Source organism: Lycium ferocissimum, chromosome 8 (genome assembly GCF_029784015.1).
Source record: "Lycium ferocissimum isolate CSIRO_LF1 chromosome 8, AGI_CSIRO_Lferr_CH_V1, whole genome shotgun sequence".
In the NCBI taxonomy this organism is placed as follows: Eukaryota; Viridiplantae; Streptophyta; class Magnoliopsida; order Solanales; family Solanaceae; genus Lycium; species Lycium ferocissimum.
This window is the reverse complement of record NC_081349.1, coordinates 27,591,011-27,610,475: the sequence shown is the minus strand read 5'-3', so window position 1 is coordinate 27,610,475 and position 19,465 is coordinate 27,591,011. Positions and strand designations below refer to the sequence as shown.

The window sequence follows — 19,465 nt, the reverse complement described above, 5'->3', positions numbered from 1 at the left end:
ACTAAAAATATATATTTCAAATTATTTGTTCATTTATAAAATCAAGATAAAATTAATTAAATCTTTCCTATCTTACTCTTAGTATTAAATGTTCTTAAAAATAGTCAATATTGATTAGAATGTATTTATTGGAGAGAGATAGGGGTAAGATAGTAAAATACTCCCTCCGTTTCCTTTTACTTGTCACGTTTTGACTTTTCACGCTGTTTAAGAAACAATGATTAAGATAGCTATTTTAACACAATACCCCTATTAAATGGTGTATAGTTGTATTGGAGTTGGGAAAGTGATTTGAAATAAGTAATAAATGTTAAGGGTAAAATATGCATTTTTTTTTTGTCTTATTTTGATATGTAAAAATTGACAAGTAAAAATAAAAATTTATAAAGAGAATAGTGGACAAGTAAAAGTGAACGGAGGGAGTACAACACATATTTTATTTATGATTTCTTAAGTAACGTGTAAAAAGAAAAGTGATCAAATAATATGCGACGGATGGAATATAAATTACGAGTGTCTTATTTTTTGGACATTCTTGAATTTCGGTGCCATACCTCAAAAACACCACGAAACCAAAAGTTACTGTAAAACCCGATTTTAACCCGGATATTATTTAATTGTTGGCAAAGAAAGAATAGGTTTTTGGAAGGGTTTAAGGCCAGCCTCCATTGTTTCTTCTCAAAGATTTTCCTTTCAATGCTAACACGCATTTAAGCTTATATATCACTCAATTAAACTAATCTTTTTTCATCACTTTCCCAAAAAAAAAGATCCACTGAAATATGTGGAGATACATATCAAAACAAGCTTATTCAAGAAAATCAAGAAACACCAATGATTCACCTTTTCTTGGTTTTGCTCATTATTCTAGTTCTTTTAGAAAAAATAAACCTTTACAAAGTTTGTTTGAAGAAAGTCATAGAAATCCCAACTTGGGGTTGTCTCAAAATTCAATCTTTACTAGAGTTAGTAGAAAAATTAGGCATTTAGAAAGCATATGTGAAGATAGTACTAAAAAGGGTTTGTCTCAAAATTTGATTTTTTCTAGAGTTACTGGTAAAATTAGGCTTTTAGAAGGCATGTATGAAGGTAGTTCTAAGAAATACCTCTTGGGGTTGTCTCAAAATTCAGTCTTGTCTAGAGTTAAAGGCGATTTTCGTGTTTGTACTCAAAGGGGTTGTGGATCTTTAGGATATTTGAGGAGTTATGGTAGTGCTGCAGAAGCAATTGCATCAACATCTGAAGAAGATATTGATGAAATTCAAGAATTGATAGAAGAAATGAACAAAGAAGATGAGGCTTTAAAGACCAATTTGCAACCGAAACAGCCGAAAACGATAGGTGGAATGGGGGTTGGGAAGTATAATTTGCTTAGGAGAAGGCAAATAAAGGTAGAAACTGAAGCTTGGGAAGAGGCGGCTAAGGAATATCAGGAGTTGTTGATGGATATGTGTGAGCAAAAGTTGGCACCTAATTTGCCTTACATGAAATCTTTGTTTTTGGGTTGGTTTGAGCCGTTGAGGGACGCTATAGCGGCTGAGCAGAAGTTGTGTGATGAAGGGAAGAATCGTGGAGCTTATGCTCCGTTTTTTGATCAATTGCCTGCTGAAATGATGGCTGTGATTACAATGCATAAGTTGATGGGGTTGTTAATGACTGGTGGAGGAAGTGGTAGTGCTAGAGTTGTGCAAGCTGCTTCCCACATTGGTGAAGCAATTGAGCATGAGGTTCGTTTTTGTCCTTTTGGGATTTTGAATATACTTTTTATTGCTTTCTTTTAGTTTCCATATATACATTTTATCGAGTCCAAAGTAATTAATCGTTGTTGTTTCAAGGTCAATCTATTCACTCGTCTTGATAATGTTTTTTTGGTCACTAATAAATTGTCTAATTGAACTCATGTTTGTATAATCAATTCGATCATCCGATTGAATCGGTGGCAAATGACTACCACTTAATGCTAATAGAATAATGAAAAAATAGAATAATGAAAAAAGGCTTATCCCTAAATGACTACTCTAACTTTGTCCAAAAAAAACTGGAATACGAATGAGATCCACAATGCCATCATTGTATGGCTGATAGTAGTACAGTAAGTGACGCCATATGTGCATCTCATGCATTTTTATGTATTTGGATAAGATTGCAATATGCTATATTGAATAAAGATAAAAGTAGAAGAGGCTGATACCAGCAGTCTAGCACTCCCTATGTGTTGTGTAGAACTACTCCGCTCGTTCTCATGTTTGCTTTTTGTCTCTATCTAGGGATCTCTTCTTCATAATGGACCACTTATAGGGAGACTTTTTTGATTTGTATTAACATTGCAGTCTATACATTTGTTGGATGTTCCTTAGAGTAATCAACGAAGCCTCATAGCAACATTTCCAGCAGATTCTTTTTTTGGAGTGAAATATTGGTGTTTCATTATCTCTTTTTAGAACTAAAATTGTCCTATGGGGGTTTAGTGACCATGTGCTAAGGAACTCCCCCTCATTTAGAAAGGATAGGCAATTCAGGGCGAAAGTGATAGCACAGACACATGAATTGAACTAGATGAAAATATTACATCCCTAGTGGTGAGGGTAAAAGTTGCTTAGCTAGGGCGATATTCCGGTTGATTTAATATCCTTTTCTGCGCTAGTCTTGTATTGAGTTACGCAACAACTTGTTTAATTTTACTGGCAATCATTTCCCTATGGAACTACGAGAGGCTGCGATAACTTCTCAACCCTTTATGCAAGTGTAGTATGATTCATCATCAACATGGGTGAAATGTGGCTGCAAAATTATCTCTTTTTGTCTGTGATAAAGTAATAACTTCATTTGTGATTTGGGAGAATACCCTGTTGTACAAATAGTGGTAGAACCTACAGCAAAACATGGTTCTCCACAATGAACACCCTATCGTCAATACTCGCTGGAATCTCGTGGGTGTCCAAAAATTGACTAAAAAAAGAAGGTTGAATACATCCACTGCCCCTTAAACTTGCCAGTGTATTTTACTCACTCGAACTACAGCCTGCGCCAATTGAGCACATTCCTATTTGACACTTCCAGCTCAAATTTTATGAAATGTTTCTGCTCCGTTCTCAGGTGTCCGTTATGTAGATAAGTTAACCACTTAAAATATGTCACTTCCTTTAATTATACGCATTAGCCTCAATAAGCCGTAAAACCTCAGACTTGTTCCAATTGAGGCTGACCGCTGATGTGTATAATTAAAGGAGGTGACATATTTTAAGTGGTTAACGCATCTACACAATAGGCGCTTTAGAACATGCACAAAAGTTTTTCCAAAATTTGAGCCGAGTGTCTAATAAGAATACTTTATCATGTTCAGGTGCTCAATTGGAATAGACTGTAATTCGAGTGTCTAACTAAAATTTACTGGCAAGTTTAAGGGGCTGTCGATGTATTCCAACAACAACAACAGCATACCCAGTGTAGTCCCACAAGTGGGGCCTGGGGAGGGTAAGGTGTACGCAGACCTCACCCCTATGTTGGTAAAGAGGCTATTTCTGATAGACCCTCGGCTCGAAAGAAAAGAAAACAAGAATTTGAAGCATGATATCAAGAAAAATATGGCAAGACAATAATAAGATAGAGCAAATGAACTCCTATTTCTCTCGCTCCAAGGAAACAATGTCCATGCAAATCCTCCAACATTCCTTCTCTTTCTCCAACTCATTTGGCGTAGCTGGCTGAGATATCTTTCACTGACCTTGGCATCACCAGTTGAACTCCAAAAAGGTTCGAAGTTGTCCACCATAAGTGGCTTGCTACTTGACGGTGGAGCAACAGATGATTCACGTCCTCTCCCAACATTTTTGCGCATATAGAACGAACTAGTATGCACGTTTCCTCTTTTTGCGGTTATTTGCCACGACTCCGGATTGTGAAGAAAAACACTTCCCTTGGATCTCCGGTTATCCATAATGTGATGTGCAGGATCACTTCCCCTTCTCACGCTAGGAGCATGCAATAAGAATATTTCGTTGATCCTGTTCGATAAATGTCCTTTTTCATTGGCATAATTCTTTGATTTTAAGGAAGCTCAACCATTCTCTGGAGATCGTCAAACTCCCAACCCGCAAGTTTCTTTTGAAGTCCAAATCCCTAAAGGTTTATATGCAACCGGCACACCTATGCCATTGATGGAATCTTTGGCTCGATATATTTTAAATTGAGGGAAAAGCATTTTTCTTGCTGTTTCCCCGCACAATTTGTGCTTCCAAAAGCTGACTTTATCTTTACCAACACTAAATGTCACCTTCTGTCTAAGGTCCTCCCGTCCTTTTATGATGTCCTCCATAAACCACACATGTACATCACCATGTTGTACTGTTGTCCTCCGTCCTCCACTTTCTTCTTGTGTGCCGTACTTGCCAGCTATGACCATTCTCCACATGGCTTATTCTTAGTCCAACCTCTATATTCTAGAGGAGCTTTCTCGAAAATCCCTAAGTCTCTCACCCCAAGTCCTCCATTCTTCTTAGGGGTTGTCACCATCTTCCAATATGCCAAGTGGAACTTCTTCACTCCCTCTTTAGCATCCTTCCTGTGATTCTGCAAATTCCTGGTAACCGCAATCGGAGCCCTCGTCAAGAACATACCGGAAGTTGGGATGCATGAGATGTGATCTTGATCAAAGCTTCCTTACCTTTTCTTTGATAAGGTCTGCTTCTGCTATCTTCCTAGTTCCTCCTTTTCTCTACTCTTTCTATCATCTTGATTTCCTTACTTGAAGCTCCTAACAATTAGCCTTGGCTGAGTGCAATGATCCAATTTTGCAATAGAATGCACAACATTGTCCACCTCGTCTATTCGTATGATTTCAGACTTGTTCAAATTGATCTTCAACCATACTGCTGCCAACCATACTACTACCTATCTGAGGGATTGTGACTATGTTTGATCTGCATTGCAGGAAAACTAGTGTCATCAGCAAAATATAGGTGTGCCATTGTGTTTTGATTTTGTCCTCCCACACTAGCCTTAAAGCCCTTTATGTAGCCCCCCAAAATGGCACGGTCCATCATCTTGTTCAACACCTCCATCACCAAGATGAAAGTACTGGAGGTAGCGGATAATGTCCAATAAGTGCTTTGTATTTATTTCTTAATTTACTGCCCCTCTCTCTCCAGTTCACAAGAAAGTTAGATCACCTGCAGATTCTGGACCTCTAAAATCAGCTAAAGCAATGTGCTGTTCTTCTGAGTTCATGTATTGTATGTTCTTCTGCTATATTAATGGGCTCTCTATATATTGTGCTATCGTATTGATGGCTCTTTTATTCTAAGTTAATCTTTTAGGTTATTGGGGAAGGGGAGCCTTGTAGCAACGGCTCCAACGGTAAAGTTATCTCCGTGTGACCTATAGGTCACAAGTTTGAGCTGTGGAAGTAGCCACTAATGCTTGCATTAGGGTAGGCTGTCTACATCACACTCTTTGGATGCGGCCCTTCCCCGCACCCTGCTAACAGGGGATGCTTTGTTCAACGGGCTGCCCTTTTAGGTTATTGGGAACTTCATGGTTTCTTTGTTTGTTATCTCCATTTGCTAGCCTAAATTCCGAAGCGTTTCTCATGACTAATCAAATTTAAGTATATAACTAAAAGAGATCTGTTCAGCCAGGCTTGTCTAGTTCATTTACTCCTGTTTCAATTCCTTCTCAGGCCAGAATACATAGATTTTTGGAGAAGACCAAGAAAAACAATGCATTGAGTGGTGCCGTGGAAGAAACAGCTGGTGACATAATGAAAGAAAGAGAGAGGCTAAGGAAAAAAGTAAAAATTTTGATGAAGAAACAGAAGCTGCAGCAGGTTAGAAAGATTGTGAAGAGCCAAGATGATGAAAAGCCATGGGGTCAGGATAACCTTGTCAAGGTTTGTCTTTAACAGTGTCTTCCCTTTGTCACCTTTATATGATCAGTATTGGAGCTTCTTTCCCTGGGCATGCCCTTGTATTTATAATAGTTTGTGATTTTTGTGCTGAAAGTAATGCCTTTTTATAGGTTGGATGCCGATTGATTCAGATATTAATGGAAACCGCCTATATACAGCCTCCAAATGACCAGTTAGAAGATTGTCCGCCTGATATTCGGCCAGCATTTGTTCACACCCTCAAAACTGTAGAAACAATGTGAGTACAAACTTAACTCGATGAATCCCTTTCCCTTAGTTGCCTCAATTGAGAAATAGAGGAAAAGAGAAAAGAAATCCACTCTTTTCATCAAGGGGTTTGATGTAGATAACATCTATGAACCATTCATTCTTGATTTCTTTTGTGGCTTCTGTGATTACAGGAAAGGTAGCAGGAGATATGGTGTGATTCAATGTGATCCGCTTGTTCGTAAAGGCTTAGATAAAACTGTGAGTACAGTATTTCACGGGTATTCATCGCCTGTTGGGTGATAATGTGATTCTCCTGCTTACATAATCAATTGCCATAGAGGAATTATAATGACAGTAAATCTTTGCTCGCGAACAGGCTAGACATATGGTGATTCCATATATGCCGATGCTGGTTCCTCCCCAGAATTGGTCAGGGTTAGTACGCACACCTTCTTCTCTTCTTTCCAGTCCGTCTGCTAGATACTTGAGTTTAGATAATTGCTCTATTTTCTCCTTTTCTACCCTAGTGAATAAATGCTTTTGTTTCGTGTTGGCTGGAACTTTAGTACTTTTGAGGTGTATCAAAATCCATTCTCAAGATAGTATTTGTGGACTGAGGTTTCTCCCATTTATTTGTAATGCTAGATTATTTGACCAAAGTTCATACGAGTATCCATTAGTGTGTAACCTGTTATTGGTAATTGCTTCTTCCTGAAGAACTTGATTGATCTTCAAAGTCGCAGTTGAAATTTTTTGTCAGTGGTTATTAGATGTCTGCTCATAGGAAGCTAAACTGATATGTGAATAAGGTTTATTGACTTCCTGTGGTTGGCAATATGACCACATATTAGCATCGGCTGCTTGGGTTAAATTTCCACATTTTCTGGCAGGTATGACAAAGGTGCATACTTATTTTTACCATCATACATTATGCGGACACATGGAGCAAAACAGCAGCGTGAAGCAGTCAAAAGAGTTCCAAAGAAGCAGTTGGAACCTGTATTCCAGGTTTGCAGGCAGATGTTCCCTTTTTAGTTTGTTTCTTATATAATAGTAATTCAAAATTCGAGCCCCTTCCATCCCCCTCACCCACCCCCCCCCCCCCCCCAAAAAAAAAAAAAAAAAAAAGGGAGAAAAAATCAGGCCATGTTTTTCACCTTTCTATATTTTGGCGGTTCAGGCACTTGACACTCTTGGTAATACCAAATGGAGGGTGAATAGAAGGGTACTTGGCATAGTAGACAGAATATGGGCCAGTGGAGGCCGTCTTGCTGACTTAGTCGACAGGGAAGATGTGGGTGACGACGCTACATGATGTTGAGATTTTATCTCCCTTTTGCTTTTTGAGGTTTGTTTGACTACATGCATGTTTTCTTAGAGGTGAGTTGATTGCAGGTACCTTTACCTGAAGAGCCAGACACAGAAGATGAAGCAGAAATCAAGAAATGGAAGTGGAAAGTTAAATCTGCGAAAAAAGAGAACTGCGAGAGGCACTCTCAGCGGTGTGATATTGAACTCAAACTAGCTGTAAGTTGTATCCTCGTCTTAAGTTATTTCTCTTTTTCTCGTGTTGATGGACAGTATTCCATGACCTTTTACTTTGAAGAGCAGGTTGCGCGGAAAATGAAGGATGAAGATGGTTTTTATTATCCACATAATCTTGATTTCCGTGGTCGTGCATACCCTATGCACCCGTATTTGAACCATCTTGGCTCTGATTTGTGCCGCGGCATCCTCGAATTCGCAGAGGGGCGGCCACTTGGAAAGTCCGGTTTACGCTGGCTGAAGATACATCTAGCGAATGTATATGGTGGTGGCGTTGATAAGTTATCATATGAGGGTCGTGAAGCGTTCAGTGAAAACCATGTGGAGGATATTTTCGACTCTGCAGAGAGGCCACTGGAAGGAAAGCGTTGGTGGTTGGGGGCGGAAGATCCTTTTCAATGCTTAGCAACATGTATTAATATATCTGAAGCATTGAGAAGCCCTTCTCCAGAGACCTCTATATCTCATATGCCCATTCACCAGGTAATACATAATGCGAGAATGTATTTGTGGTGGAGTTAGTAATGTGTGTGCTTTAATTGAACCTCTTGAATGCTCCTTGGATGAGAGGGCTGCAGGAAAGAAAAGCTAAATTTTATGTTGCATGATTTGTGTACTTTCACTAATTCTAGATGATGCCCACAACTAGTGTAGATGGTCACTGAGGGTGCATATCTTGTGAATGTACAGTATAATGGTGTGAAGTTATTCTCATAGTTTTAGGATTTCCTTAATCAATTTGAGAGGTTGATGAAACTTGCTTAGGTTTAGGGTTTCGATGGTCATCCTAATAATTGAACTTTGCTAGCATAGTGATGAACCGGGTTGTGGTGGTTTGGGGGGGGGGGGGGTTCTACGAGATGGATTGATGGACTTTGGTTTATGTGAAGGCCCTCAAACTAATTGGCCTTTACTTTTTTTTTTTTTTTTTCAGTCTCAAAAAAAAAGTGAAGGCCCTCAAACTAATGGTGCCATTTAGATAGTTGAGGTCTCAAAGTCATGGGGTCTAGTAGTTCTTTTGTGCCAAATGACTACTGTCCCCTTCAATGTTATCAAAAGCTGTTTTTTTTAAAAGCTGAACTTTACTGGGGCTTTTTTAGTGGGACATGCTTATAAAGTGTGCGCTTTAATGAATAAAGGTGCTATTGAAGAAAAGAAAAAATATATGTGTTCAAGAATAATAGCAAACCAAATTACACAGACAAAAGAATTGAAAAACATACAATTAAGTAACATATTTTTTCAAGTTTTGCTCTCTTCAAGGCAGAGGCCACGGGCAATGAGGTGCATGCCTTAGCTCCTGCATTAAAGTGCTGCTTAAAGGAGGCATAGCGTGAAACATGTTTTGCACCTAACTTCAGGGCTTAATCATGCCTCGAGATTAGAATACATCTCACTTGCTTTGTCCTTAAATCTACCTTGGGAATCCTTTACTTTGGGAGTTCCAAAATGCATGACACCATTCTACTAAAAAGATTATTTTCTACGCCTTTCGCAAGTTTTGATATTTCAAATTCATTTAACCAAATTACTTGCAAAAAATCTGTTTAACCAAATTTAACAGATATGTTATTTGCTTGATCACTACGGTGAATCTCAAAGGATGAACTACACATTCTAATATGTGGTAGCTTTACCTAAATGTTGAGTTGCATGCATATGACATGTTTTAAAGTTTTATCTACAATTTGAATCTGATTGTCTGCTTATAACTTTTTAATGAAGGATGGTTCGTGCAATGGGCTACAACATTATGCCGCCCTTGGCAGGGATAAGGTAATGCATGTCGTCTTTAAGGCTTTGTGAGATTGACTCATAGAATGTGCTGTCTTTGTTTGGTAATCAAGTATGCCTGCTCTGGGCTTGAGTTGCAGCATTAGCTAATTCATCATTCAGATATACTTGACAAAATTATGGCATAGCTTTGTGTTTTGCACGACAGAATTAATTCTAAATGGTGCTAATATGTTTTGAGTTGGCATAGTTTTGACTGAGTCTGGATTAATTTACAGTTAGGAGCAGATGCAGTCAATCTTGTTGCTGGAGAAAAGCCTGCTGATGTTTACTCTGGAATTGCTGCTCGGTGAGTTACTATTTGGCCACTAAACCGCCCTTTATTTTTTTGAGACTGGTATATATATATATATATATATATATTAAACCTGCACCATAACAGTGCAGCCATACTTGCAAAAACCCCACCATGCTTAGGACTACTGCTTCACAAGGAATCTATCATATCAACTAGTGATTCAGCCTCCTCTACATAGTTTTCTTTACACCAAAAGTGAAACAAAATGATACAATTCATCTTGATTTTCTGCACAGAATTGCATTTGTCTTCAAAAACGCTATTGTTCCTCTCCTTCCAAATTATCCACCAAATAACAGCTGGAACAAGTTTCCACCAACTCTTTTGTCTTACTGCTCCTCTATTATAGTTCCAGCACTTCAATAGCCCACAGCTGGTTGCCAGCACAGTCCAACTTAGTCCTACCACGTTCAAGAAAAGTTGCCACGATGTAAAAATAAATGAGAGTTACTTTCTCTGGCTGCATCACACAGAACACATCTAGTGCATAGATGAAAACCCCTTCTCCTTAAGTTTTCCTGGGTGAGACATGCTTCTCTTGCTACCAGCCAAGAGAAACATGAAACCTTACAAGGAGCCTTAGTCTTCCAAATGAATTTCCATGGCCACTGATCAGATTGTGCATATTGCCTAAGCTGATAATTGTATGCTGATTTGACAGTAAAGACACTATTATTGCCATGTTTCCAGCACAAAGAGTCCTCAGATTCTTTAAAACCTTGAAATTGTTCCAAGGTCTTGAATAATTCCACAGCTGTTTCCAATTCCCAGTCATGTAGTAATCTTCTGAAAGTAATATTCCGTCCATGTACTCCTTTAGCTGACTCAAGTTTTGCATCTGGTAGAGTAACAATATTATAGAACTCAGGGAACAAATCTTTTAAAGAACCATGCCCAAGCCAGTTGTCATGCCAAAAGAAAATTTTCCTTCCATTGCCCACTTTTAAACTGATATTTTCAGTCAGAGATGTCCACAATGATCTAATAGCTTGCCAAACTTCAACTCCAAAGGGGCTATTCACTGTATTAGAGCACCACTCTTCTTCTTGGCCATATTTATCATGCACAAACCTCCTCCATAGTGCATTGGCCTCCATGTTATATCTCCATAACCACTTTGTAAGTAAGCATTGATTATGGATTTTGAGATCCCTAATGCCAAGTCCTCCATCCTTCTTACTGGTGATGAGACAGTCCCATTTAACCAAATGGATTGCTTTCTTTTCTTTGTTGCCTTGCCAAATGAAATTTCTCCTCGAGTAATCTATTTTTTCCAGAACATTAGATGGGATAGGAAACAAAGACATGACATATGTGGGGAGGTCATCCAGTACACTGTTGACTAAAATGACTCTGCCGCCCAATGATAAATACTGCCCCTTCCAAATAGCAAGCCTCTTTTCACACCTTTCCAAAACACCATTCCAAATTTCCAGAGCTTTACTTTTTGCACCCAAGGAGAGTCCTAGGTAAATGGTGGGTAAGGCTTCCACCTCACATCCTAGAATTTCTGCTAGTACTTGAATATTATCCACTTTATTGACTGGAAAAAGCATACTCTTATTCCAGTTAACATGTAGCCCTGATACTGCTTCAAAAATCACCAAAATAGATCTCAAATATTCCACCTGGTTGATATCTGCATCACAGAAAACCAGTGAATCATCTGCATATAGTAAATGTGTGATCTCAGTCCCATTGTTCCCCCCCAACTGCAGCTCTAAACCCCTTCACAAAACCCCTGTCCTTGGCTACCTGAAACATCTGATTTATACCCTCCATGGCAATGAGAAAGAGGAAAGGTGAAAGAGTGCCACCCTGCCTCAAACCTCTTTCTGAGGAAAAAAAAAACCTTCTGGTGAACCATTCACCAATACTGAAAATTTTACTGTCTTTGTGCAGAAAGAAATCCATTTAATCCACTTCACCCCAAAACCCATGTCTTTTAGAACTTTAAGGAGAGAGTTCCAATTAACGTGGTCCTTCTCAATACCAAGTTTGCATAATATGCCTGCTTTCGGTCTTTTAAGTCTAGAATCAACACATTCATTTGCTAACAAAGCTGCATCCATGATTTGTCTGCCTCTTATGAAAGCCATTTGGTGTCCATTTACCAACTTGTTGATCACTCTCTTAAGCCTCTCTGGGAGAAATTTAGAGATGATTTTATACACACTCCCAATCAGACTAATGGGTGTGAAATCTTTTAGTCTATTGGCACCATTCTTCTTAGGGATTAATGCAATATAAGTAGCATTAAAGCTCTTTTCAAAGAATTCGCTTCTATGGAAATTCCTCACAGTGTTCATCAGATCTCACATTCTCCCAGCAGCAATGGAAAAACCCCATAGAATAGCCATCTGGACCCGGAGCTTTGTCAGCCGCACATGATTTCAGACAGTCGAGCACCTCTTGTTCTTCAAAGTCTATCTGTAGCCAAACATTTTCCTCTTCAGTAACTCTGAATTCTCCTTGTAAATTGAAACTAGGTCTCCAAGATTCTGTCTGAGTAAAGTTACTGATAGAAATCCACAATTTCTCCCTTAATTACTTGTGGATCAGTGATGGTATCTCCCTGCACTTCTAGACTGTCAATGTGGTTGTACCTCTTATGACAATTAGCCATCCTCTGAAAGAACATAGTGTTGTATCTCTACTTAGTGTTGTATCTCCTTGCTTCAGCCATAGAATTCGAGATCTTTGTCTCCGTGAGATTTCCTCATTTTTTGCCACTAAATGATACTCCATTTGTAAACTTGCTTTCAGAACTAGTTCATCTTCTGTTAAGGTTCTTTGCTCCTGTGTGGAATCCATAGAGTTGATTTTGTATAGGATATCTGCTTTCTTGACCTTCAGATTCCCCTCATTTGAAGCACTCCACTCCTTCAGTTTTGATTTCAGGAACCTCAGTTTGCAGGCCAGAATATAATCTGGTCTTACCTGATTCTTCACAAGATGTCCACCATTCCTCCACCCTTTCCTTGAAACCTGCAACCTCCATCCACCAATTCTCAAATTTAAAATATGATTTTGAGAAATCCCATTCTCCACATTTCAAGGATATAGGGCAATGATCAGAGATAATCCTTGGAAATACAGATTGTTTAATCTTGCTGAACTTTTCATTCCATTCCACAGAATGCAAAACTCTATCAATTCTTGAAGAACATTCATAATTATCACCCCTGAACCAGGTGTATTTTCCACCTAGCAGAGGAGGATCCACAAGTTCCAGGTCTTCAATGATTCTAGAGAAATCCTTCATAGCTCTAGATAAAACAGTGCAATTCCTTCTTTCAGTAGGGTACCTGATGGTGTTAAAATCCCCACACACTACCCAGGCTCCTTCACATGCCCCTCTAGTTCCTGCTAGTTCCATCCAAAGCTCCTTTCTTTCTTTTCTGCAATTAGGAGCATAAACCCTAGTTAACACCCAGCTGCAATTGTCCAATCTAGAACAGAGTTTACAGGAAATAGAGAAAAACCAAAATTGATTAATTCCCTGTCCAAACCCTTTTATCCCTCATGATAAGAATCCCTCCACTTCTACCATTGGCCTCCAAACCCACGTAATCTGCCCATCTATTACTGAATAAATGCTTAACTACTTCCCCATAATCCCCTTCCATTTTAGTTTCCTGGAAACAATATATATCAGCCCTCCAATCGAGTATTAGAGATTTGATCACCCTCCTCTTGTCGAGGTCATTTAATCCCCTCACATTCCACGTGATAATGTGTACTTTCATCGAGAAACCGACTTCGTTTCTTTTCTGTATCATGATTGTAAGTTTCTTTCTTCAACCAGAGTTCTTGATATCATGAAGAGAGATGCCGAAAAAGATCCCGCAACTGATCCAAATGTGATGCGTGCCAGGCTGTTAATTAACCAGGTTTTGTCTTTGATGTGTTTAAATTCTTTTCGTTTATATACCGTTCGATGATGGAAAATTGTAACTTTTCTATGGTTTTATGGAGTAATAGACAAGGGGCATACGTCTATAATTGGTTTTTATGTTCAATTAAACGTCTGATAGACACTGTTTAAGAGGTAACTGTATTAATAAGTAGCACAAAGAGAGTGATACATTTTCTGTACAAGTGAACAAAAGAAGAAAAGAAAACTAAAAGTATGGCTCTCTTCAACTGATGAATTCTATCAATACTAACGATGTTTCTGCCTATGGGAAGGCAATGCAGAAAGGAGTAAATACCATTTAGTTAAATGGAGCATTGTGACGAAACATAAGAAAGAAGGGGGCCTGGGAGTTAGAAATCTTAAGAGCCCATAATCAAGGCTTGCTAAGTAAATGGCTATGGAGGTTTAATGATGGGAAAAAAGTTCCTTGGAAAGAAGTGGTTGAGGTGATTTATGGAAGAGAGGGCTTTTGGGCGGCACCTAAAACAGTGAAGACTCCATATGGAGTTGCTGTTTAGAGACAGATATGCAATCTTTAGGATGAATTCAACCAGTATGTTGTTTTGAGGGTGGGCAATGGGAAAAAGATCAGACTTCGGGAAGATAATTGGGATGGTTATGGTTTGCCGAAAAATCAATTTCCCAATTTGTACAGATTGACCTATAATCCGAAAGTCCTCTTAGCTGATATGTTTATTGATTCAGGATGGAACTTTCAGTTCAGAAGGAATCTCTTTGATAGAGAAATGCAAGAAGTTGATTTATTTATCCAGAAAATGCAATCAGAGTGTTGATTCCAAATAGAGAAGATAGCTTAATCTGCGAAGGGGGTAAATGTGGCTCGTTTACTGTCAGCTCATTTTATAAAATTCTAAATGCCATTCAGCCAGGGCAAGCACAAAAGTTGCCTTGGAAGATGATCTGGAAGACTACAGTCAGTGTTATCAAAAGCAAAAAGTGCAAAAAAGCTCTAAGGTCTGTTGGGGCTTTAAGCGCCAAGTGCAAATAAAGCGTGGGCTTTTATGAGAAAAGGCGCAATGGAGAAAAAATACAAATATATTTGTTTAGATCAAGACTAATAATTATAAGCATGAATAACAAATATATGGACAAAGAAATTGGAAAAAAATAACAATAAAGTGAAATATTGTAATTGCTTAGTGTCGGGGAAACACTTATTGGCAAGGAAAAATATGTCTAAGAATCTTGATGATGACACTGAAGCGCACATTAAGCGAGCCGAGGCGCTCAACATGTTTTGAGCCTCGCTTCAGGGCTTAAGCTTGCTTAAAGCGCGCCTTTGACAGTCAGTCCCAACAAAAGTTGCTTTCTTTGGGTGGCTAGTTTCTCATGGTGCTCGTGTAACGAAAGAAAATTTAAAGAGAAGGGATTGGAAAATGTGCAGCAGATGCTCTACTTGTGTGAGAAAGCTTGTGAATGTGTGGATCGTATGTTTGTGCATTGTGAATTTACATGGCAGGTGTGGACGATGTTCATATCCAACTTTAGTATTCAGTGGACAAGTCCTATGACGTTCAGGAACGTGTTAAGAATGTTGGGAAACTGCATGTCCTGATGCATCCCCAAAGAAGATCTGGAGAGCTATTCCTCTTAGCATAGCTTGGACTATATGGAAAGAAAGTAATTTGAGGTGTTTTGAAGGCAAAAAGGAGCAGTTGCAATCTGTGAAATATAGTTGTTTGCACCAGTTGTATTATTGGAAAGATGGAAATGTTGTTATGAATTTAGATAACATGGTGGACCTGCTAGACTACTTAGGTTTTTAATGTAACCTAAACTGCTTTTTTTTAATAAAATCTTACCTTATCCGGAAAAAAAAAAAAAAAAAGACACGATGTTTCTGCCTCATTAGCATACTCCAGCTTACATCATGAATGAAATAACAAAAGATAATCAAACTTAATCCTCTGAACTGATTTAACTATTCTTCAAAGCATCATTATAATGTGCTGAATAATATTTGTTCTGTAATGCGTTGCTTTTAATTGCTAACGCAGGTGGATAGGAAGTTGGTCAAGCAAACAGTGATGACATCTGTTTACGGTGTCACATATATTGGTGCTCGTGACCAAATCAAGAGAAGATTGAAGGAGCGTGGTGCCATTGAAGATGATAATGAGTTGTTCGCAGCAGCTTGTTATGCGGCGAAGGTATGAGCTTATATTATTCAAATCTGCTCGGGCTTTTCACTAAAATTATTTAGTGAAGTTATAGTAAATGTCATGGCATAACAAAATAAATCCGTCTATCTCAAAAAGATATCCTTCCTTGTGGTTAGTCCTGAAATGGTGTCTACATTCTTTGGAAATATTATGCTTTTGATACTGTCAATAGTAATATGGGTCATCACTTATATTATGTATAAAGAAGTAAATATTGTTCGTTTTTTCACTGTTCTGATGTGAATTTTCCTCTGTTCTGTTCCATAAACACAAAATTCAAAATTCAATGTAGGCTCCAACATATTCTCCCAGCAAATGTTAAAAGAAGTCAAAGGTTTATTTTCTTTTAAATCCTAGTGTTGTTTTAACAAAAATAAAAAAAATAAAAATAAAATTGATGGGAGTGAGGTTTAGTTACCCGTAGGGATCTAGTAGCTCAGTTGGTTGCTACCTGAACTTTCACCTTGTTGGTGAGAGTTCGAATTCCCACGTTGTAATCCCCTTCGGCCCTTCCCCTTCCCCTGACCCCTATGCAATAATTTTTTTTTTTTTTTTTTTTTTTTTTTGTGTGGGTAAAAATAGGGTCTAGTTACCCGTGCAAAATGTAGTATTACCCCAATCCTAAAACTTATGCCCATTTCACTTTGGTCAAACACATTTTCAGATAAATTTATGCAATCTTACGAGATTCTAAATCCTCTACATAGTACATGCTTCCATGTACTTTATCATTTTGCCATTTCATGTGAAACATTTTTCTACATTTAGTCTTGAATTTGGCTTTGGCCAACACCAACTATGCTTATGTACTTGGTCTAATTATCTATCATTACATGGTCAGACCACCCTGACTGCCTTAGGAGAGATGTTTGAAGCTGCCAGAAGTATCATGAGTTGGCTTGGAGATTGTGCAAAGGTTTGCTTTTATTCCAATTGTTACATTTCGTAGTTAGTACAGTACATCTATTAAATTTTGAGTTTTAAATTAAAATTCGAGTAGTTAAACCTGTTCAGGATTTCAGTTTGATGTATGATACATAGTTCAGTGACTTCCTTGTTCTTATATTAGCACAGAAGCTGATCTTTGGGAATATATAAGGTGGAATTAAAAAATTATTTGATGCTTCCATGAGTTCTGGTCTATACTGTGTGAAAAACAGTAGCATAGGCAAAATTGCATATGACAAAATGTATTCTGTAACCCACTAATGGAACTCAATTTGGTTTTAGTCAATGTTTTCGGAAGTGCTTTGTTCCTAATTGTAACCTTAAGGAGGAAATAATTTCAGATGGGGAAGATTTGAAGGTAAAGGAATGAAAAGAAATGTCAAAACGCCAGTATCACCTGAAATATGTTGCTCCTGATTTTATCTTATTTTTTTCATTTTGATGGATTTGAAGTTTTTATGGTCTCATTTTCTTTTACTAATGCTTAAAACTTAATTATCCAGATTATAGCCATGGAAAACGAGCCTGTACGATGGACTACTCCACTTGGACTTCCTGTTGTGCAACCTTACCGCAAATTAGGAAGACATCTTGTAATGTTCTGATGCATCAAAGCTTAAATTGCTTGGAGTTTCAAAACAATCTAATGTCTTTGGCAGATAAATTCATATTTAAATGTCACTAACTATATGTGACTGAACTCTATGCAGATCAAAACTTCTCTGCAGATTTTGACATTACAACGTGAAACAGATAAGGTGCCTCTTTGCGTCCATTTAACTTGTCTTTCCGTTGTGTTTTTCCTCCACTTTTAATGCTTTTCTGGATGCTAAAATTTGGATTCTAATGAAGTTATACTGGACTCATAGCACATTGATTATCCTTTTATGCAACTTCCTCCTACTACTACTCGTGGGAGAAGGTAAAAGTTAGTTCAAATAGATAATTACAGTTCAATGCCTTCTAGTGATCTAATTTACAAAGTAGCCGGTAAATGTATAGGTTTTGTATATTAAGTAATAAATATGCATATAATATACACAATCAGTGTATCGGTTTTGTATGTTTTGGCTAGCACTGTAATTAATTTTTGCCGACTGGCCAACATAAAATAACTATTTTTTTTTTTTTTTTGATAAGGTAAAAGTAATGATACCAGCATACAATTACACTTTCGAAAATGTGAAACTAATTGGAGATGTTGGATCAATGTACTGAATTGCATATCCTCGACAATAAGTTGCAAGTTAAGTGATGTTATCTGTTATTCATGATCATAAATTACAGGTAATGGTTAAGCGGCAGAGAACAGCATTCCCTCCAAATTTTGTTCACTCGCTTGATGGATCCCACATGATGATGACTGCCATTACCTGCAAAGAAGCTGGCTTAAGTTTTGCAGGTTTGTTAGTGCTGCCTATTTTCTTTCCAGTTGCATGAAATGTTAAGTTACCGTGTGATTAAGCATCAGATGACACATTCTAATGCTTTCATACCAATATTGGTGGCAGGAGTGCATGATTCATACTGGACACATGCATGTGACGTTGACCAAATGAACAAAATTTTGAGAGAAAAATTTGTTGAACTCTATGACGCACCCATATTGGAAAATGTAAGTCCTATAGGATAATGATCATTTACTGCTGCTTTTTCATAACAAACTTCAAATTACTGTATCCTGCTGTAGCCCTTCTTATCCTCAACAAATTTGCATTGGATTTTGCTTATGTTTCTGCAAGATAATACTGCTAAAGTATATTGTGTCACAAATTATTAACACACTGCTAATTGTTAACAGTTACTGGAGAGTTTTCAGCATTCATTCCCTAACTTGCAGTTCCCTCCCTTACCAGAGCGGGGTGATTTTGATCTAAGAGAGGTTCTGGAATCTCCCTACTTCTTCAACTAGTCGAGCAGTCTTATTTTTTCGATTTTGTGTGGTCTGGTATTTGCTTTATCCCCTACAACGACAAAACTCGTGAGATCTTCAAACTGCTGAGCTGGATGTCAGGACAAGAGCCTATACTGACACATTAGCTGCTCTGCATTGATAACCGTGCCATACGCTACTGCAGAAGGCGGCATTTGACTATACATGTTGGACAAGATTTGGATTTCTCGGATGAGTCGGGACATAAGTGTTCTACGAAAAGTTGTACGGGGCGAAGGCAGTCGGCAAATGGTTTCGATGAAATATTATTCGTGTACAAACAAGTAGAGGCAGGTGTAAGCTAAAGCGGAAACGCCTCCCGCGCTTGTACTTAGAGCAATGGACCAGCATGATTGTGATGGATATGAGGATATGAATCAAGTTCCTTCAGTAATATACTGAAAAGGCAAACTAATTAAGACTGACCTAGATGGCTCTACAGAGTGCTGAGTAGAACAGTGAGATAATAGCTTCTTCCTTTTTTTTTTTTTTTTTTTTTTTTCTCAATAAAATCTGATTATTACTTGCTTTTGTACCATTTACATAGCAGGTTGTATATATCTTTTATGGTGGAATGTCACCTCATTTTTTATACATCTTTATCTTTATCCTGAGCTTTGTTGTAATAAGAAACACAGTTCACAGATTTTTTAATAGAAAGGAGTTATGTTCTTGTTCATTGTTCATACAATTACATGATATGCCAAGCAAGGAACTTCACTTGCTACCA

The 19,465-nt window shown here is 38.0% G+C and overlaps 1 protein-coding gene across 1 annotated transcript; it reads left to right on the top strand.

Annotated features, from left to right (window-relative positions):
- Window positions 1-562: 562 nt before the first annotated feature.
- LOC132067791 (DNA-directed RNA polymerase 1, mitochondrial) lies at window positions 563-19,408 on the top strand. The gene is made up of 19 exons (XM_059461117.1): window positions 563-1,727; window positions 5,678-5,887; window positions 6,016-6,143; window positions 6,307-6,373; window positions 6,492-6,550; window positions 7,006-7,123; window positions 7,296-7,409; window positions 7,511-7,642; window positions 7,727-8,143; window positions 9,386-9,436; window positions 9,673-9,743; window positions 13,561-13,645; window positions 15,690-15,842; window positions 16,696-16,770; window positions 17,306-17,395; window positions 17,513-17,560; window positions 18,090-18,204; window positions 18,314-18,417; window positions 18,604-19,408. Exons 1-19 carry the CDS (start codon window positions 783-785, stop codon window positions 18,712-18,714), a joined length of 3,093 nt encoding a protein of 1,030 aa, XP_059317100.1. The 5' UTR covers window positions 563-782; the 3' UTR covers window positions 18,715-19,408.
- Window positions 19,409-19,465: the final 57 nt, after the last annotated feature.